At 43.6% G+C, this 22,535-nt stretch overlaps 1 protein-coding gene across 2 annotated transcripts in view; it reads right to left on the bottom strand.

Annotated features, from left to right (window-relative positions):
* The window catches only part of MICU3 (mitochondrial calcium uptake family member 3), a 56,715-nt gene extending 40,190 nt beyond the window's left edge, over window positions 1–16,525 (bottom strand). The window contains exons 1-3 of one of the 2 annotated variants that reach the window (XM_075421922.1): window positions 16,244–16,525; window positions 4,318–4,471; window positions 9–40 (exon numbers count right to left, since the gene is read on the bottom strand). In XM_075421922.1, coding sequence (XP_075278037.1) covers window positions 9–40; window positions 4,318–4,471; window positions 16,244–16,525 — 468 coding nt within the window. Of the gene's footprint in view, window positions 1–8; window positions 41–4,317; window positions 4,472–16,243 lie in introns of those variants that run through there. The other variant, XM_009940608.2, reaches the window with a different exon arrangement.
* Between the last annotated feature and the right edge of the window lie 6,010 nt (window positions 16,526–22,535).

Below are 22,535 nucleotides of genomic sequence, written 5' to 3' on the forward strand. Positions count from 1 at the left end.
TTGCCCACCTGCTTGGAAAGGGATCGCCACTTTTTAGCACCTGCAACAAAAGACAAAGTTATGAATGCACAGAATTAAGTTACGCCAATGTGGCATCATAAAAATAAGACTGCATCTGTACTGTGTTTTCTAGCCAAAGAAGAGGTATTCTCCCTACTTCATGAGGCTCATCTTCAACCTGGGTCCAAAAAATTCTCTTTATGTTATGAACAAAATAATTAGCTTAACACATACCTAAACTCCTAACTTTAAAGAACCAATTCAGATGTATAGTTTTTAAGCCAACTTGGCTTCAGTGAGAGAAAAGACATTCTACCTCCAAAATAAACCATTAAAACATTAAACAGGAAACAGAGGGTGTTCGTCCTAACCTGTGGTATTAATATTCTGAAAAGATTATTTAGTAGCAGCAGTATCACAATGCAGATTGTAGGGAGACCTGGATTCTGGCCCTTGTGTCAGGGACTCCTCATACCTTTTAAAGCAAACACAGAAAAAAATCCTTGAAACTACACCAGGTGCTACGACTTCCTTCAGCCATTCCTAGTAACTCAGATTCATCCTTCCTTTTACTCCATTTTGTGTAAGTAGGAGCTGATGAGGGCCTCCAGTTCAGAGGAACGGCTCGTTCGCAGTGAAAACTGATGAGTTAAGACCTTACTGGGACCTTGTAAATATCTTAAGGGTGGGTGTCAGGATGGGGCCAGACTCTTTTCAGTGGTGCCCAGCAACACGACAAGGGGCAACGGGCACAAACTGAAGCAGAGGAAGTTCCAGCTGAACATGAGGAAGAACTTCTTCCCTCTGAGGGTGACGGAGCCCTGGCACAGGCTGCCCAGGGAGGTTGTGGAGTCTCCTTCTCTGGAAATATTCAAGACCCGTCTGGACGCAGTCCTGTGGAGCCTGCTGTAGGTGACCCTGCTTCAGCAGGGGGTTGGACTAGATGATCCGCAGAGGTCCCTTCCAACCCCGAACATTCTGTGATTCTGTGAAGACTGAGCAGACGCTTTCTTCCTAATGCCTTACGTGACAGACTCCAGGAGCAGAGAAAGGCACTCGCCTCCGACAACAGTTGTCCACAACCATCCAAGAATTCAAGACCTGAGGTTCATCACCACCGTCTCAAGACATTGCACAGATTCAATACTGAGATAAAGCACTGTGAATACCAGAATTCACAAAGGTATAAAAAGTAGCAGAGCATGTGGTCAAATCCATAACTTCTTGGTTGGTAAATGCTCATTTTTACAGAGCAAAACACTCTGTGGTATTAGAAATCCCTTCCTCATGATGAACTCCATGCTCTGTTAAATAATTATCATGATACAGAACCTACTCATCATGGTCTTTCATCAGTTCACGGTGAGAAACTCACTGAAATTTTAGTTTTACATCTTGGTAAAGGTTAGCACCAAGACTGTCCACAAACCCCACTCTAACTATGATGGAGTTGTATCAAGCAACATCGTAAGAGCTAAGAGATTTTCATATACTTTTCAGTTTAATTTTTTCATGACAATTAAAGTCTTGTCTCAAAATACTAAACAAAACCCCCCAAACCAACATCATTTGCCATACAAATTGGTAAATGTTTATGCCTACCATAAAAAACTCAGATGATAAATATATCTAACTTTTCAATCAGATAATTTCCCAGTCTTATACATTATATATAGATTTTCTTTCCAGACAAGCAAATGAAGATTTCTGTGTATATACATTCTTCTTACAGCTCAGTATTAAGCTAAAATTACTATACTTAGAGCTAAAGGGAACAAAATATACTTCCCCTTAACTGGCTTTCTAAATATATAAACCCATATTCAAATAATAAAAATATATCAAGCATGACTGTTAAAAATATTGTATTGTCCCAAAGGAAAGCTTGCACCATAAAGGCAGCAGCAACAACTTAATTACTGCATTCACTTTATATTTTTTATAATAACTGCCTGGAGTCAAAAGTTACATTCTGTAAAAGAAAATATACTCTGACCATATTAGTTAGTGTTTAATCAAAAAAGGAAGTGAACACCCTCTTGACTTTTGTAGGGTTTACAAGATTTCCAAAGTAAATCAATCACAATAGACGCATTCACTCCACGACAAATCTCATTCAGGTCTAGTATTATTAGCTTTTCTATAAAGCAGACATAAAGAGCTACTATTATTACTCTTCAAAGGGCATTTTTGCTTTTTGACAAAACTCAAGACCTTTCTAGTCTTCATCCACAAAAAAAACCCCCAGGTGTATGTTCTTTTTTTTCTGTGAAATACAGATGCTCTAGTATGACAGCCTGAATGGACCCAATTATTTATAACTTGCAACTTATTAACAAAATGATCCAAAATACAAGATAAGCTGTTTAGAGTGTATTCTTTTATTCAGAAAAATACCTTACTTAAACTTACTACTTTCAATAAAGCAAGACAGAAAATTAAGACTTGCCCAAACAGACAAAGCGCTACTTTGACAAAGCTGCTGTACAAAGGTTAAAGTTAACACAGTCAGGGGCCAGAGGCTGGAAGTGTAATCTGCAGGTCACCTACTCCATCTACTACTGCCTGCCTGTCAGCCTTCCGTCCAACTGGCCCAGACAACAGAACCTCCACTACCATGAAGTCATCCACTTCTACTTAGTTACAGCCTCTCACAGTATCCCTTAAAATAATGATCAGAGTCAGGTAACCTCTGACACTAGTCTGTAAAACTAAAGGACATCCAGGTTAGTTTTGCCGTCTGTCTGAGAGGTGAACTGGATGTACAGGAAGGATTTGATAGAAACAAGGTTTGCTGCACTGAACTCAGAATGGTGCCTGACTGTTCAACTCCAGATTTGTTCTTTGGCATGAGACGAGCAGAATGCCCTTGTGAGTTTATCGCTTTTTGGCTTTGTGTTTTAAAATCTGAATACTTGCTGTGAGAGAGCAGGTGGCATAAAATTTCACTGGCATGGAAAAATCTTAATGGCAAACCACACATACAGTGTGGTGAAACTGTTACAAAATGGAGTTAAAACAAAATGTTCAACTGATGTCCAGTACACAGCACAAAGGCTTCAGGACCATACATGGTACAATCCGATTCCACAGTATCAAAATAAGGAAGGCTTGGAGATCTGGGCAGAGGAAGCAGATATAAAGTGCTGATGTGTGTTTGTATTAACTTCTGTGATTAGGAATTTGCTGCCTCTCTTTTAACTGCAGAGCAAAAAAAAGAAAAAAGAGAATAAAGATTTGCCTTCTGGTAACAGTTTCAAAGTTTTGCAAGTTTTCACCATCTAACATCTGTCTTCTGTCTTCACTGTTAGAATGAGATTATATCTTTATTCAAAAGTTACAGAAGTTTTGATCAGTGATGTGCCATGGCTGAATTCTTTCCTCTTGTTTCATTACTGTTAAGAGAACAAAGGGAAAATATCGAACATCTGCACAGAGCTTTAAGCTCTCCTCTGACTGTTTTAGCTACTTTTGACTGTTCTCTACACTAGCTTTGTGGTGCAGACTCTGGGAAGAAAGATGTAAGGTGAGTCATTACACATGTCACACCTGAGCAAAGACATTCACTTTCCCCAGAAGTTGTGTGCTGCTCCCAATGCGGCGCAAGCCTGAGGGCCAGGGAATCAAACTAGATCAGAAATGGATCACCTTACTATTTAGTCGCCCTTTGATACGCAAAGCAAAACTTTTGCAATAAATGAACTAAAGTTGCTAGTTAACATTAACATATTCATATTTCATTAACATAGTGCTAACTCTGGCAACTTTTAAGTGTGAAAGAGGATCCCCTGTGGGGATCTCAGAGTACGTTATTTAGAAAGATGTGACACGGTTATAAAATCTCTGTAGGGCAAAAAAACCCCAACACGACAGCAGATGACAATTTAAGATGGCAAAAACTGCAAAACAATGTTACTACGAATTATTTAGGGAAATCGTATCCTGCCTGCCTATTTACACAGACACTATCCAGAAGAGGTAAGCGCTTTACAGCAATACCGGCCTGCCTAGGAAGAACCCGTAACTGTAACCGTGTCAATGCACATGGTACAAATGAACTTCTTGTCTTTCATGCACGTCAAGCTGTCGTGACCTCCAAGACAAGAACGTTTAACTAATGACTAGTATACAGATATTTATAATCTAATAACAACCACGATACTGATTGCATGCACTTGGATACCATTAAAAATAAAATTCTGGAAGATGCAGCACCTTTTTACCAAACAAGAAACAGAAGTAGTAATCAAAAGCAAAAATAACATTCACCACTGGCATTTTCCCTAGCAATTTTATCAATATAAAACTCCTGCTTACGTTTGGGTTCATCATTTGTGACAGCCTGAATGAAGTCATATGGAGTCATATAGAGCTGTCCTTCAAATTCTAAACTGGCAAACCTACGAAACCGTTGCTCCCGAGGAGTTGCATAAAGGTGTAAATCTTCAAGGTCTGATCTGTTTTCTGTAACCTTCAAAGACAGAAGGAAACAATTTTAATGTATGCAAAAAGTTTTGGTTTACAATTGCCACTGCCATTCACCATAAAGAAACTGTAAATGTAAAGGTGATAATTCATAAAGTCAGATGCACCCAAATATTTTTGTACAGTAAGAGCTGAAACTACAATTGGGATTTCACTGCCATCCTTTTCAGTCTTGTACAATTCTACCAGTAAATCTCCATGCACTGAAATTGTTGACACCACCCAAGCTCCGGGGGAGGGAAACAAAAAAGAAGAAAAAAGAGAAGAACTTAGGCTCTTAAATCATAGAAAAAGGGGCAACTTTAACGCAACAAAGTCCATGTAATTCAGCAGTTTGACTTTAAACAACTCTGCTAGAATTACTTCAGTTGTCTGACATTTCCAAAAGAGAAGGGAATAACACTTTTTTTATATTGCTTCTTAGTGTAGAGTGTAGCTGTTGACAACAATAGGCAAGAAACCTCCGTTACAGACGCCAGCATAAATCTTCCACGGATACTGCTATTTCAATTATCCAATGCAATTAAAGCTACCATACTTGGGGGTACAGAAGAAGAGAAGAGCACAATTATTCCTCCAGACTTACAGAAGTACTACATGGCACTAAGTTCACACCTCATGAGAGTTTATAGATGTCAGGAGTTTCTGGTTTATGCACCATCCAGATGATTTACATGTAAATTTAGTAGGGCAAAACTATAAGTTGTCTGAACTATTACATCTCTGTGTTACACTGCCAAACCTTGAGACAGAAAATGCGCTACCGCTATCTAAAAACTTTTTTTAGCCTGTAACGAGGCAAGCTCCTCTGTGGAATCAGTATCTTAAGAAAATGTAAGTATATTGAACTTTTTTTCAGAGATGAAAAAAAACAACCCAAACTGTTTCATAAAAGGAAGAGCAATGACATAACTAATGTCTCCTGGTACGCTAAAATAGGAATGCAGCATCTTATCAACGAACTACCCCAAGCTGCCAGTGTCCTCACTATTCTTGACATTTCATACAGTATCCCTAATACTCTTCAGGTGTCCAACTAAGGAAAGGCAACAAGTAGCACACGGTTTAACTAATATCTATGTTTTAACATCTAAGAACAAATCCAAATAAACTCTGTTATTCAGAGAGGCATCTAAACACAAAGAGAAGGTGGGAGATGTCTGCAGTTGCTGTCCCCTAAGAGAGAACAGTCCTTAACCACAAATGGAAATTGGTTTTCCAAAAGCGTTCTAAGAACAGGTTTCAGATTTCATCAAGTAGAAGCAAAGGTACATTTATATTGCTGAGTAAAAAATCTGGGCTCGCGTTCCTTCTGCTTTCCAAACAATGTCCTTAAAAAATAAAACATTAGTAAGACTACTGCAGTGAAACAAAATTTTATGGCCTCAGTTGTTGCTAGGAGATTAAATTATGTTTGTAAAATAGACACATCAAAAATTAATGTGTCTAGAAGAGGTCAAACACCTTCTATTTGAAAAAAAAACAAAACAAAAAGTCACATGTATCACCACAATGTAACAGAAGACTCACAATTTCTTGATTTTATATATGGGAGTCTTAGTACTTTTTAAACACCCTTCTAGAAGGAAAAAAGACTACTGACTGTGTAGTTCACTTTCTGGGTTGTCTCTTGTACCATCACAGAAAGTAACAGAAATGCTTATACAATAATTTAATTTTCAGTAGACTGCTCTACAGACAAATATTCTGCACTTCTGCCTGAGAAGCAGCTTTAAACCTGGTCTTTGTGGTTTTTATCATTTTGAAACCATTACCAAATTAAACAGGGGGAGGAAAAAAAACCAAAACAACACAGCCAGACCTACAAACTCAGCCTAGCATGACAGAAAAAAGCTGAATTCTCTTCTGACATACTCACATACAAGCCAAAATATTTCTGCCCTGTCTCACTGTTTGTATATTATGGCCTTACCGGTCCTTCAGCAGTCCAGTAGCATTCACGCTACGCCTTCTTGTGGGATTTACATGACTCAATTGTTCTGGTAGAGCTTGTAGTGACATAACTGATTATCTCTGGATTTGCATTTTAATAATCTATCTTCTTTCTGATACATGTTCTTTCATCACTATTGCAAGCGTGCTTTTGAATATATGCAGGTTGTAAGAATAAGTAATAAAGCAATATTTCTGCAACGTTAATTTTCAGAGAAGAAACTGCTTCAAGGCCATATTACACATGCAGTACGTATTGTAACATGCAGTATGTATTGTATTATTTTAATCAGTCATAATCAATCATAAATAATCAGGGGAATCTGTAGATAATGTATCACTTAAGAAATACCATCTTAGTGTTGATCACTGTTAGTATTTGGAGAGCACGCTGAGATTCTTCGCTCTCTCAAGAAATTCACACTATCTCAGGTACTACTGCTTAATGCTTCGCTTGAGACACTTCCAAAAGCATTTGCTAAATTCTCAGACACATGAATTCAACATTATCTTAACTACTCTATGCTACTGTAAGTATAAAATAACATACTGCAAACATGCAATTTTCAAGACACGCTGAAGCTTAACTCAAGCCAGTACTCGGGTCTGCAAAGCCTTCATTTCTGCCTCATTTTACCCAATCTACATCTTCCCTCTGACTGTACAGCAATGCCAATATTTCATGCTCTAGCTCAAAGTCGTTGTAACCTGGTAGGACTCCAGGCTGCCACCAAAGAGAGCAGCACCTCCCCAAAGGCTCAGCACCCCGCACGCCCTTGCTCTGGCGCTTTATGTTCATTGCTCCGAGTGTCAAACTGGTTAAGGGAACTGGTCTAAGAAGCTTGTTTTCGTGTGTTATTTTTCAGCCAGACAAATGCCTGGATCTACCCCACAAGAACAGTTCTTTGTTTCAATACCCAGGCCACAAGAACTTGCAGCTGACGGAAAAGAAAATCTCACCTGTTCCAGCAGCAAGCTCCACCTACTCCAAGTTAAAGCCATGGGAAAACCGCAGGCTTAAGCATAATTTTATTCTAAGGAGTAAAAATACCACTTCTTTTTGAGCTTTGTGGGTTTATCTGAAAATATCAAAACAGGTTGTTTCTGCCGTTGATCCAACACGAACTCAAACAAATACATACAGGGCTTAACGTCTATTAGATCACTGGTTCACACACCAAATGTCCAAATAAAAGCAAGGTCTGGCTGCAGAAAACTCCAGGCAAGCACCTTAGCAAACTGACAAATAAAACCATCTTTGGGAATAATGTTCTTTTATTTCCAAATTTCTTGCTCAGAGCTTTTCTTCTTCTATTACTGCTTAGCAATTTACGTAGCATATAGCAACTATAAGTCTCTTGCAAAAAAGCTTTAATTATTAGAAACTAATCAATACACTAATTAAAAGCCAAGCTATTCTAAAGTAGGACCTCAATTTGCACCTCTTCGCGCATTCACTTAAGAAATTGGTCTCAACACATAACTATGAAACGTCTCCTGTTTTCCCAGACATCAGCAGATCATAATCCAGTGAGGCAAGTATGAAAATCGTGGTGACACCAAGTGCTTTCAACTGATTTATTTCATATTTATGCCCAGGTTAGGCAATCTTATTGTAGCCGCATCAGTATCAAACCCAATGGACACATGAACAAGACGCAGAAATGAGATGCTTCGTACCTCAGGGAAGGTATTGTTAGTGAAGGAGTGAACAGGATTCAATAAAATTCTAATTTCTATTTGAAGTTTTAAGAGCTTATCCAGACTAAATCTCTCTGTAATTACCAACAATCTTCAAAAACTTTCATGAAAGCACATCTCTCTGACAAACAAAAGAGGGGAGATTTTTTTTATGCTTCTGTTTACTAATCCTCTTGGCAATCCTGCCTACTAATGACTATGATCCTGTATCATGTTATAGTTCTCTGCCTTTTAAAAACTGGACATGGCCATTTCCTTCAAGCAGAATGTCACGAATCTCCCAACAGCGGTACTATCTTCATTTTAGGCATAGCTGGTTAGCTCTGGTTTACCTGCACGTGTACACTGACCTACTTTGCCGTTAGAATTTTAAGGGGGAAAAAAGCCCCACAGCTGAAACCAAGAATCTAGCTGGTAGCCAGAATTTCTATCCTTCCTTCACAACTCATGAAGTAAACAAGAAGAGGCAAGACAGAAGCTCATCAGCACTCACGAACAATGTATTATCTTTTCCCTATTCTGAAAAAAATCTAAGCGCTAACAGTTGTAATCAAACAGCTCACAGTTATCATCCTTCTGCCCTTCCTCCCTCGAACTCCTGTACCTTGTCGCTCCGTATTCCACCTCCCACTCCCCATTCCCCTGTGCTGGACCCCTGCAGAAGCACTGCAGTGGGAACACAGTACCTTTCTGGGGTGCCGATATGCACGGTCTCAGCTTCCACCTGCCTTCTGCAAAACCAAGAACAGAGACTGTGTGGCTCTTCTAAGTGCAGTTTAAACCAGCTGAGGAGAAAAAATGATCTTAGCCTATTTTCTTGCTGTTCCTCAACACAAAAATGTATATACATGTACCTAATTCTCATACAGAGGAGACATTTCAAAGCACTTTCTAAAATGGATTAAACGGATTCAGCACTTATATGCAAATGACCACCAGGCAAAGGAAACACAGGGAAACATTTCCCATAAGAAAGTCCATTTTAACATCAGCTTATCAAAACAAGGTAAGTAAAACTTAAATTGAAGACCAACTGGTAACCTGGCAGGGAACTTCTCTGAATGAAGAGTATCACATGTCAACTACGTCTGCTTCCCTCATAAATCTATGCCACAAATGTCTTGCAAACAGCCTAAAAAAGCTGGAAAAGGCCTCCAAACTTTCAAATTTATTACGCAAATAAAAATATTATGATAATGCTCCCCCATTAACGTATTTTGAGGACTTAACAGAATTCCTTAAAAACTTTTTTCCAGAAGTACGACGTTTTGAGAGGGCCATCTAAAGCTACAATAACACCACCACATCTCATCACCTTTATTTTCCAGTCAACCAACACTGAAATCATTCCTCGCAGAACCTCTTTTAGAATGATATCCCTCTGTATTTTCTTCCTGTATTCACAGCAGAAACTTGAGGGAAGAAAATCCAGACTTTCCATCAAGCAAAATTTCTGTGCAAAACTCATTCCCATTTTGGGTTCATCTTCCACGTACTGCGTCTATTGATGGAGACAAGTCAAAATGCCCTGGAAGTCTGGTGCTCTCACCAAAGGCTTCCATGTATTACTCGAACTTCCTTGAAGCAGGGGCTAATCTCCATTTCTGCTCCCATGTTTGTCTTCCTGGCTCTCTTACCTCAGAGATATGGTCTGTCCGAATTTGGCATAATGTGAATTCAGCTGTACGGTGTTCCAGGGAAATCCATGCAATAACTCTACATTGCCGTACAATGGCCTAACACGGGACATGAGCTCACAGAGTGACATTAAAGTAACTCACTTTTTGCAGTAGTTATGACCCCAAAGTACTTGAAAATATCAACAAGTGGTAATGATATGGCTCAGGTTCAGCGGAGGCAAAGTGCAGAAGATAAAACATGACATCATTACCTTTTCTATTAAAAAACACAAAAGAAATGTTCTTTGCCAAGTGTTAGTCTCATATTACTTCAAGTCAGTAATTAAGAAGTTCTACTCTGTGGCAAAAGATCTAGTTTTCCCATAGAGACCAGCTCACATGCCAGATACAGGATTTTTCACTTGAGAATTAGAAAAACTGATCCCTACAAGCTTGTAAAGCTCTGCAGAAGTAATCCACAAGAATCCATTACCAAAACCCAGCACAATACTCCATCCCCAGATTCTGACGGTATCTACAAATAACACAAAACATTTTACAAAACAAATGGGTAAACATAGATGCTGTGTGTGCATGCATATGAGGCAAAAAGCTGCAACAGTATCATGTAAAAAACACAACTTCACTGTGTTCCAAGTCAAATCAGTGTTCTCTTGCTTTTTCCAACTGAGATAAAGGCGAGACTATTTCAGCTAAAGCCAACATTTACTACTAAAAGTACCTTTTGCTTGCAGTCAAAAATATGTTCTGTCACAGCAGTTTAATCTTCAACTAATTTATTTCAAGTGAGTGAGTTTCTTTGAATTTTTTGCTTGCAAAGTAATCTGTCTTCCATCAATGAGAATCTGTGCAAATTATTAAAATAAAAAGGTTTTCAAAGCAATTCTGTTCCTTACTTCCTTCGTTTATATTTGACTTCAGGCTTATTTAATATGCTCCCAAGTAGATAAAAGTAGCACAATTTTGTTTTCATGCTGGGTGGCCAAAAGGTTAAACGTCGAGTTTCCAGTGTGGGAAAATCCCAAAGTAGACAAAACTGTTTTGATGCTTACTGAAGTTATATTTCTACTTAGCACAGCCAACAATTCTGTTAGTTGATCCCGCTTCACTGAGATAAGGACATTATATTAAAATATTTACAAGCATAGGAAGCTGGAATGTGTTTAAAATTCTGTAAAAAGGGACCTGTTCAAATACAATTCTGTTACAGGAAATCCTTGGGGTAACAATGTTTTTCTGTAAGCACAGTTATTCCAGAAATCCTCCAAAATAAGTATTACGCTAAAATATTCGCCAACAGTCCTTCTTGCATTAGTTTCACGTGGAAGTTACTCAGCCTCTAGCAGTTCTTCAAGAAGCTTCAGTCAGTGTGTATATCCTGCTATACATGTCTATATGCTTCACTCCATGCAAGGCTAAAAGCTGGATCTGTCTGTCTCAAACACGCATCATCCTTCTTTAACATCTTGAGCAACACAGAATTAATGCCGAGAGGTAAATCTTCCTTTCCCTTCAGCATGGCGCTCTCTACAGCTGTCTGGCAAGCAGTATCCTTCTTGGGTTGACGACAGCAAGGGGTCTCAGATGCCATCAGCCAAAGAGCAAACCATCTTCCTACATTTGGCCACTGACCTATGACATGAAATGCACTGTGCTTATGGAAAACAGTCAGGTAAAAGTGGTTCTTGCAAAAATGATCCTTTATGCACCCCTTCATACAGCATCCTCTTTGAGCAGGCAGGAGAGTCTCCTCCCTAGGGGAGTCTGCCTTACTTTTTGGAGTTGAAGTCGTCTTCTTCGTTTCACAGAGATGGAAACACATGATGTAATCCACTCAGAAATGTGCTGCTACAAATAAACTTGACCTTTTGAGTATTTTCACAAAGAGAGAGTTTGACAGTACTGCTGAGGTGCTAGGAAAAAAAACCGCTAGAAACATCCAAAGTATGCAGCTTCCTTCTCCTGGAAATGAGCGTGCCTTCAAGAAACGTGATGAAGTACATACTCTGTGCCTGTCCCTCCCTGCCCCCCCTTTCATTTGTAAATCGCCCCTGAAGGAAGTGATTCTCAGACAACATTTCATAAAAATAGAGACCTGGTGTTCCCTACCTTTACACAGCGTCCACACGATTACAGAAAAGATCTCCTTGGAGTGCAAAGAGCCATCGTTGGTATTTCCAGGACCATTTTAACAAGCTTTACAAATGGAATTCTGAAGTAAGAAACATCGAAGCAAGGAACTAGAAGGCAAATATTAATTCCTCTGAGGAATTCTCACACTGGATTACGTTTTTCTAAAAATGTAATAATTCTCTTGAAAAAAAACATGATACGCAGCTGTTCCGACCAGCTAAACACTTCGTAAGGAGTATGTTGGATCAGGGCTCTTCTTGGGTCGATACTCTTCTCAGTTGTCAGTACGGAGGATCTGTATCAAAATAATCGTTCTTACAAAGAGTTTCCTGCTCTGCATAAGCATCTCCTAGACTCCAAAGGAGCTGTCTGTTAGCAGAGCTCTGCCAGCCTTCACCAAAATCTTCAGACACAAAACCAGCACCTCTGGGGCAGAATTTTTCTTCAGTTCTGAAACATGAAGTGGCAGCAACCCTGGAATTAGAACTGCTGCTTTATTATAGCGGCCAAGATTTTGCTCCTGGTAATTACACACAAACCCCTGGTCCTCAGGACTGGAATTAGTCTCAAAAAGCATCCGGGAAAAGGGAATCCTGCAGGGACCTCAGCTTCACGCTGCTTCTGTAACAAAACTTGCTCTCTACCAGAACACCTCCAATAACGTGCTTGGTCAAGCAAGTATTTTTTTCTTTTTGTACTGATCACATGAGATTTGCCCGTTCAAAAGGTTTGCCACACCACTGACCCCATGCTGGTGACACACATCATAGCTTAAACTTGACTCCTAGCAAGCAGCAGCTTCTTATTCCCCTGTACATAAACTCACAAATCTGTTGCTCATCAGGCTGCGTGCTGTAACAGTTTCACAGACCAGGGAGAAGGATCTGCAGGCCACTCTGACACACCGTTTCTCTAGGAGACTCAGGCGTACTTTGTTTCAGTTACTCTCAAATGATGTATCTAATTTCTCAACTGGCACAGAATGGGAAAGTGTCCCATCAACCTCTGTGTAACCGTGTCAGTCCTGGAATCCGCTTTTAAAATGTACTGGTTCCATAAATACTAGAGCATCATTAAATACTAGATGGCAGCAGCAGGACGAAGCAACTAACTGCTGAAGCATATACGAGAACCTTACATTCTTAAGTATTCCACCACTACTGCCAAGCATTATTTGGACTCAGTGACAGAATCTGAAGTAACCTGTACGGATACTAACTGGGCCCAGCACGACTCTTCAGACACTTTCACAGCCCATATGCACATCCTCCAGAAGCAGGTGACCTGCAAGAAGAAAGCTGTTCTTTGAAACTCAAGCCATGAACTAGGTTAACCCCCGTTTTAGTGTTTAGGGGGATCAGAAATCTGTTTTGCTGTCTGCTAGACCTGCCTAGATGAAAGAAGGCGGCCATTCTGCTTATTACACTTTTCCAAAAAATAATCTCAAGGAGACACGTGGGAATTCAAGACTAGATAAGCTTACTGGTTTTGGCTGGGATAGTTAACCTTCTTCACAGCAGCAGGTGTGCTGCTAAGTTTTGGATTTGTGACCAGAAGTGTTGATAACACAGGGATGTTCTAGCTATTGCCGAGCAGTGCTTGCACAGCATCAAGGTCTGTTCTGCTCCTCACACCATCCCACCAGCGAGTGGGCTGGGGGGGGGCAGAAGAAGGTGGGAGGGGACACAGCTGGGACAGCTGACCCCAACTGACCAAAGGGACATTCTGTACCCTATGATGTCATGCTCAGCAATATAAAGTGGGGGGAAGAGGAAGGAAGGGGGGGACATTCGGAGCGATGGTGTCTGTCTTCCCAAGTAACCGTTATGGGTGATGGGGCCCTGCTTTCCTGGAGACGGCTGAACTCCCACCTGCCAATGGGAAGCAGCGAATGAATTCCTTATTTCACTTTGCTGCCTGTGCAGCTCTTGCTTTACCTGCTAAACTGTCCCTATCTCAACCCAGAAGTTCTCTGACTTTCACTCTCGCAATTCTCTCCCCCGCCCCGCAGCAGGGGGTGAGCGAGCGGCTGTGTGGGGCTGTGCGGTGGCTGCTGGCCAGGGCTAAACTCCCACAATGTGAATGCGACAGCCACAGCTGTCCTGAATACTCTTGAACACTTTGAACATTTTACATTGTGATGCTGTTTTCACTTATAAACTTACTATGTGTTAACCATTAAAAATGAAATTATCCATTCTCAGTTAATGTTTCAGAATGGATTTGTTTGAAGGGAACCAAAAACTGTGGGAGGGGATAGATTTTGTTTTGCCCACGTTAGAACAATTTTTAAAGAATCTCCAGAAATTCCACATTTTAAAGGAAAGGATTTCAGGTTTTGCAAAGGCTGGTCATTTTAGTGTCAGGACTGGTTTTTTTAGTGGCTGTTCTGTTAAGAAGTAAGTTACGAACCTATGCAAACCCTCACCTAAAAATACTCATTTTGTTAGCCAAGTCCAAATTTTCCACAGCTATTCGACTGTCATTTTTAGGGGGCTTCAACTGAAAGGATATTATTTCAGGAATGCTGAGCACCGAGATCTGCAATTTGAAATCAATGAGACCACTCGTTCAAAAATAAAAAATTGCAGTGTAAAGCAAATATTCTAAGATGTCAGTCTGTGCATTTAGTCTGACCACACAAACTGAGTGGACTTCTTTCAAGTTAATCTTTCAAGTATTCTGCTATGCAAATGGAAAACCGAAATAATTAGAGCCCTTTTCCACACAGCAGCATAAAACCAAGCGTGTTAATTTTTTTCTTTCCCTGTTTTTCCCCCAGTGTTTGTCTTTGAAAAATAGTCTTTGTGTATACAGAAGATGCATATCACATTTTTTTTAATTTTACACTGATTCAAATATAACCTTCATTCTGACTTTGCAACCTCAGTTGCTTTTACAGTGATGTGTGTGAAAATTCACAATTACACATCACACTAAATTTATCGACGTTTCAAGGGTGCAGCAGCCACACTTCCCTTGAAAGAAGACCGAGAATTAAGACCAGATAAGTAAAACAACATGAAGTTCTGTCAAATCAAAACAGTATGAAAGGCTGCAAGAGTTTGTCTTTGGTCCTCTGTGCCACAGTAATGCGCTCAAGGCAACAAGTACCCATGAATAATCAAAAATACCTGGCTCAACACCCCTTTGTAAAGGATGCTGCAACAGAACCTGCCTTTTGCCTAACAACTCAGGGCAAAGGGCTACCAACACTCATACCTGACCCCAAGGCCTCCACTGCAAATATGCAGATCCTCTTCCCAAACATATTATAAAAGAGAAACTTGACCTACAGAAAGCAGGCTGTTTGCACCCATTTCCAGCCTTAGCAGATACCATCCTGACAAACCACCTACTCATGGCCCTGGACATTTTTAGAAATACCTAATTTTTCAACGAAACGAACCCCGTCATCACCGCATGTTACACACGGCACTGTGCGGGGCTTTCTCCCTATCCCAGGAAACTCCATTTCCCAGGCTCACGTCAACCGTTCTTTGTCACCCGTGGTTTGCCAACCCATGTCTGTGCTGAGTTAGCCCAACCGAAGTGTTACTCCTTCACACCAAGTGCTACGCTCCTCATGCAGCTCTGCATAAAACTTATCACTCAACCGACAATTTTACAATGAAAAGGTAATTATCCTAAATGCCGAGAAGATGAACACAGGTTTCGCACTGCCAGCAGCGGTTCCATTTGCAAAATAATATTTTCTATCAGAGAAAAAGAAAGATTTGTTAGGACGGCTCCAGAGACGAAACGCAGAGTGGGATGCACACGGTTTCCACCCCAAGGCGCCCACCACGACGGCTCTTCTCTCCTGACCGGGACGGAGGATAAGCTCTGGACTCTGCCCCCCCCCCCTCCCTGGGGACAAGCTCTGGGCCTTGCCCCCCTCACCCCGGGGACAGGCTCCTTCCCCTGCCCTCCTCTCCCTGAGGAGAAGCTCTGGCCTTTGCCCTCCTCTCCCTGAGGAGAAGCTCTGGCCCTTGCCCCCATCACCCCGGGGACAAGCTCCGTCCCCTGCCCCCCTCTCCTTGGGGACAAGCTCCGGCCCCTGCTCCCCTCACCCCGGGGACAAGCTCCGGCCCCCGCCCCCCTCTCCGGGGGACCCGCACGCGCAGGCCGCCTCGCCCCGCAGCCCCGGGGCCGGCTCCAGGCAGGGTCACCTCTGCGCGACAGCCCCGGAGAGCGGCCTGGCCGCCACCCGTCACAGCCGTTTCCACGGCGAAATGGCGGGGAGCGTCGTTCCGCCGCCCCCGGCCGGTTCCCCTGGCGGCCGGGCCCCGGGCCGTGAGGCGGGAGGCCGGCGGCGCGCACGCACCTACCGTCTCCTTGGCAGCGGCCGCCACGGGGATGGGGAGCAGCGCCCGGGCCCCGCCCGGCTCGGCGGCCGCCGGCTGCCGGGGGGGGTCCCGCCGCCGCTCGGACAGCCGGTAGCCCGCGTAGGCGGCCAGAGCCCCCCCCGCCGCCCAGCCCAGCTCCCGCCGCCACCGCCTCATCCCCGCCGCCCCGGCCCCGCCGCCGGCCCCAAGCCGCCGAGCCGGCTGCGCGCCGGGCGCGGGGCCCAAGCGGCGGCGCCACCTCAGCAGCCCGCGCAGGGCGGCCATGGCCGCCGCTCCGCCCCGGCGACAGGCAGAGCCCCCCGGGGGGACCGGCGGAAGCCTCGCGAGAAGCGGGGAAGGGGTGGGGAAGCGGGAGGCCGCCCCTCTCCGGTCCCGGTCCCCGCCCCGTCGGAGGAGGGCAGCGAGGGTGGGGGGGTCTGGAGAACAAGTGTCATGGGGAGAGGGGGCTGCTCAGTCTGGAGAAGAGGAGGCTGAGGGGGGACCTTCTTGCTCTCTACAGCTACCTGAAAGGAGGGTGTAGTGAGGTGGGGGTTGGTCTCTTCTCCCAAGTTGCTAGTGATAGGATGAGAGGCAATGGCCTCAAGTTGCTTCACGGGAGGTTTAGATTGGATGTTAGGAAAAATTTCTTTACTGCAAGAGTGGTCAGGCATTGGAACAGGCTGCCCAGGGAGGTGGTGGAGTCCCCATCCGTGGAGGGCTTCAACAAACATCTAGATGTGGCACTTCAGGACATGGTCTAGTGGTGGCCTTGGTGGTATTGGGTTGATGGTTGGACTCGATGCACTTCAAGGTCTTTTCCAACCTTAATCACAGAATCACAGAATGTTCGGGGTTGGAAGGGACCTCTGTGGGTCATCTAGTTCAACCCCCCTGCCGAAGCAGGGTCACCCAGAGCAGGCTGCACAGGGCCTTGTCCAGGTGGGTCTTGAATATCTCCAGAGAAGGAGACTCCACAACCTCCCTGGGCAGCCTGTGCCAGGGCTCCGTCACCCTCAGAGGGAAGAAGTTCTTCCTCATGTTCAGACAGAACTTCCTCTGCTTCAGTTTGTACCTGTTGCCCCTTGTCCTGTCGCTGGACACCACTGAAAAGAGTTTGGCCCCATCCGCCTGACACCCACCCTTCAGATATTTATAAGCATATATTAGGTCCTCTCTCAGCCTTCTCTTCTTCAGGCTAAACAAGCCCAGCTCCCTCAGCCTCTCCTCGTAGGACAGATGCACCAGTCCCCTCCTCATCCTCATAGTCCTCCGCTGGCCTCTCTCCAGTAGCTCCTCATCTTTCTTGAACTGGGGAGCCCAGAACTGGACACAGGACTCCAGATGGGGCCTCACTAGGGCAGGGTAGAGGGGAAGGAGAACCTCCCTCGACCTGCTGGCCACACTCCTCCTAACGCATCCCATTATGCCATTGGCCTTCTTGGCAGCCAGGGCACACTGCTGGCTCATGGTCAACCTGTCATCCCCCAGCACTCCCAGGTCCCTCTCCACAGAGCTGCTCTGCAGCAGGTGCACCCCAAGCCTGTACTGGTGCATGGGGCTGTTCCTCCCCAGGTGCAGGACCCTGCACTTGCCCTTGTTGAACCTCATCAGGTTCTTCTCTGCCCAACTCTCCAGGCTGTCCAGGTCACACTGAATAGCAGCACAGCCTGCCAGTGTATCAGCCCCTCTTCCCAGTTTGGTGTCATCAGCAAACTTGCTGAGGGTACCTTCTAACTCTTCATCCAGATCTTTAATTAATGATTCTGTGATTCTAAGGGAGAGCCTCCAGCCATACCTCATCTGCCTCGTAACCCCAAAGGTCACAGGTGGCTGCAGCATCAAGATTGTCCGCTGCTTTACTGCCAAGGCTTTATTAAAAGCAACCAGTGATGCTAGTTGTCATAGAATGGTTTGGGTTGGAAGAGACCTTATAGATGATCTCGTTCTAACCCCACTGCCTGGGACAGGGACACCTTCCACTAGACCAGGCTGCTCAAAGCCCCATCAGAACAAAGATCCCTGTGACTCCATCTGTCCTGTAGAACCTCGTTATGTCCCAACCCATTTCCAAAGCCTTGAAAACTCTTGGTGCCTACCCAATACACAGCTGAAACTAAAAACGTGAGGGTTGTTTCAGATAAACTGAAATTAAACAGCACTGCCTGCAATATTAACATTTCACATGTTAAATATTTGATTTTAAAATTTATCAGAAGCTGATAGTCTGGCAGACTATTCCATAATTTTTTGAACAGCACTGTAAAGTGTCTGTAGGTGGCACTTAGTCCCACAAAGACCAATTTTGACAGGTGAAGTGTGAAACGGGGAGCTAACGACTTACCAACAGAGAGTAACACCGCCCTTTACCATGCTTAGGCTGGTCTAGATAATGTTCCTTCTGCTGGTTTGCTGACTAGGTTGTTGTATTGGGGCCCCATTTAAATATTTAATCCCCTAAATACCAGTAAGCTGGAAGCTTCTGCCTTCCCCAGGTCCAGCCGACCTCTCTTTCCAAGACCTCTCTCTGTACCTCAGGTTCTCAGAAAACAGGGATTCTCCTAGCCCCCATTCCAAGCATACTTACTCTTCCTTTCATTTCAAAGTGACCCCAGACTGTAACATCTCCTACCCTTTTACACCCTTGTGTTGCGAGGCCTTCTCATCAGGAGACCACAGACACCTGCCAGGTCAGCAGCCCCTCCTCTGGTAAATAGTCTTGGCTGCAGGCAGCCTCCTCAGCCTAATCAAGCACTACCTAAGGACCAGTTGTTAACGATGGGCGTGTTCTTTTGTCCTTGCCCAGTGCTGATGGGCAATGGGACTCGTCAGGCATTTCGTGTTACGACGTTCTCCATGGTCCAGCCTGCGTCGCTACCTTAAAGTTTCATAAGCTGCACACGGACATTTCAAGCCGCAGCGCACCTTACGGCTTTTCTTGCAATGGTCAGGTGCAGCCTCAGTCTCTTTCTTCTTTATAGAAGTATGTTCTTCCCAAGTTTCAGCCAATTTTACTTTTTTTATCCTAAATTTCTGCTGGCTTTGTACATTATTATGGACAAGATTTCAGAAAACTGTAACTCATTGTCAGAGGCTTCAGGCACTCCTGTGTTTTCAATTTCTCAGAAACATTTCAGCGGTTACGATGTTGCGCCAAGGGAGAACTGTGGCCGTGTTTGTCAACCAACAGGCTGACCGCTCGTACAACCATCAGCATGTCCAAGGTTGCGTTGCCTCAGAGATACATCTGGAAAGGCAGGTATCTGGGGGGAATGACGGAGTTACTGCATTTCTTTCAATATTTTAGGATACCATAAGCCGATGCCTCCCTTGAGTAATTCCCTTGAGTTCATTACCCCATGCAACGCTACAGGCTTGGGAAGGAGTGGCTGGAAAGCTGCCCGGCAGAAAAGGACCTTGGGGTGTTGGTTGGCAGCCGGCTGAACATGAGCCAGCAGTGTGCCCAGGTGGCCAAGAAGGCCAACAGCGTCCTGGCTTGTATCAGGAATGGTGTGGCCAGCAGGAGTAGGGAGGTGATCTTGCCCCTCTACTTGGCACTGGTGAGGCCGCACCTTGAGTACTGTGTTCAGTGTTGGGCCCCTCACTACAAGAAGGACATTGAGGGGCTGGAGCATGTCCAGAGAAGGGCAACGAGGCTGGTGAGGGGTCTGGAGAAGAAGTCGTATGAGGAGTGGATGAGGGAGCTGGGGCTGTTCAGTCTGGAGAAGAGAAGGCTGAGGGGGGACCTTATCCCTCTCTACAGCTACCTGAAAGGGGGTTGTAGTGAGGTGGGTGTTGGTCTCTTCTCCCAGGTAACTAGTGATAGGATGAGAGGCAATGGCCTTAAGTTGCATCAGGGGAGGTTTAGATTGGATAGTAGGAAAAATGTCTTTACTGAGAGAGTGGTCAGGCATTGGAACAGGCTACCCAGGGAGGTGGTGGAGTCCCCATCCCTGGAGGTGTTCAAAAAACTTGTACATGTGGCACTTCCGGACATGGTTTAGTGGTGGCCTTGGTGGTGTTGGGTTGATGGTTGGACTCGATGCTCTTAAAGTTCTTTTCCAACCTTAATGATGCTATGATTCTATAAAGGTAGAAATAACAGGAATTAACTAGAAGACTTTTCATCATTTTATTTGCACACTTCCAAATTAGAATTTTTCTTGATCTTGACAGTAATTTTGTAGATTTTTAAAAATAAATCAAGGTGGGTTTTATCCAGTGATCCACTTACAGACCTAGTAGAAAAAGCTGCCAAATGAGGCATTTGAATGTTGATGTGTGTGGAAAAGGTCCATTCTCACTGGCTGTAACTGGATATAAATGTGTGCTCACTACCTAGGTTCTGTATCCCATTCTGCTTTTATGGGATTTATTCATGTGTATGCACAAAACCACAGACAATAAAATAATGAATCCTAAAAAGCCATATGAATTTCTGTCTTCATCTAAAGAAACAGAACAAAAAATTAAGGTGCAAGTAATGTAGAACTTCCTTTCCGTAGGAAAATATTTTTTTTTCAGCATTGCTTTTTCCTCTGCTGAGTTTTTGTAAATGGGTAGATGTATTTATATATATGTGTACGTATACATGAATTCATACCCGTAACTGCGTCAGTTCGGAAGACAAAGTTCTGAATGCTTTTGAAGTCTGGAGGTATTGCATTTGAAAGGCTGTAGATCATCAGATTATGGCCTGATTTGTACATGGAGCCTTGAAAACGGTTCTGTTCTTTGCTTCCTAGTAAATCCTGCACGAGAACACACCTTGTTTTCCTCAGACTTGCAGTGCTCTGAAAGGCTCTCAGTGTAACTCTCACTGTAACTCCTGCATGTTCTGCTCATCTCGTTGAAAGCATCCAACCATGCTTTCTTGTCCACATCTGGGAAGAATCTGGAAATGACCGTGATACGCAGGTATCTCCAGCTGGACATATTCCTTTATGTTCTACTGGGTGGTTTTTGTTCCACCCTGTGTTTGCCTTCTCACGTATTCATTAACCCCCTCCTTCATTCTCTTAGCCCCTATTTTATAATATCATTAAAATTTTATGGCTGGCACAGCACTGTTGTAAGGGCGCTCTAAAATTAATAAAGGTGCAATAAACTGCAGGACAGAAAGTTTTACAGCTAACAACTCTTTTCTTTTTAACCAACCCAACAGATTTATAGACCTATCTCTCCCTCTATCTATACACACACATATATATAGACTGTATGTCGAAGATTTCGGTCCATTGCTTTCTCCGCTCCCTCGGTAGCCGCCAGGTTTTGCCGATGACAATATGCTATTCTTAGGAAATACACAGTAATTATATTGTCTGTAGAAGCCCGAACTGCTTGCTGTGGAAATAAGAACTCGGCCACATATGTATTTGTTCAACGACACCGAAAGTGCGGTCTCTAGGAAGTATACGCAGAGTTGATTAGATTGTACTGTATGCTTTAAGTTGAATTATGTACTCTCGTAAAAACACTCTTCAAAATTATTTAACTTCCCATGGTATAGCCTCAGAAGGTGCAAAAAAAAAAACCTTCAGTGTTATCTTTTCCTGTCACATGACTAGCGCAAACACCAAAAATTTCTTATCTTTTCGTTTCTTTTCTGGTACTTTATGAAACAGCATAACCGGTTTAGTGCCCAGACATTAAAGACTCCACTCGGAAAAGATCGACGTTATGTATCCCACTCTACTTTAAATGTTTCCATTATACAACAGGAAAGGTTTAGCCGTAGGGGTCCTCCAGCATCTGATGGCTGAGGATATTTTATATTAAAAAACCCCCTTCTCCCCCGGGGACAGCGGTGCCATCTAACCAGAAGAGCCCTCTGTTCTTCGGAGGACTCGGAGAGTGCTGCCTGGACCTGGGGACGTTCTCTGTGCTGTACCGGAGCATCTTTCGGCTGAGAAGAACGTACCTCCTCCACGTAGCTGTCCCGTCCTCGGGCACGTCCTGCGACGTAGCAGCTGTGGTGAGCGGTTCGATCTCGACCTGCCAGTCACGTCAATAAAAACACTTGATGCCGGTTTCAAACGTCTTTTAGGTGCATTTGATCAACCAGCGCACAGGCTACTTCAGAAATAGGTGCCATATAGATTATTCAACTTTGATCTGTTTCTTTGATTTAGCACTGCAATTAAGTAGATTTGGTTCAAAGAGAAAGCCCATTGGTTGATGTTTTACACTGATGTGATAGTGTTTACACAGATGTGCTTTGAAATCTCAATTATGGTGGATTTTTGGGTCCCACCACATGACAGGCTCCTGTTATCTGAAAGGGAAAATAATATAACAT

This window comes from Opisthocomus hoazin, chromosome 5 (assembly GCF_030867145.1).
Source record: "Opisthocomus hoazin isolate bOpiHoa1 chromosome 5, bOpiHoa1.hap1, whole genome shotgun sequence".
In the NCBI taxonomy this organism is placed as follows: domain Eukaryota; kingdom Metazoa; phylum Chordata; class Aves; order Opisthocomiformes; family Opisthocomidae; genus Opisthocomus; species Opisthocomus hoazin.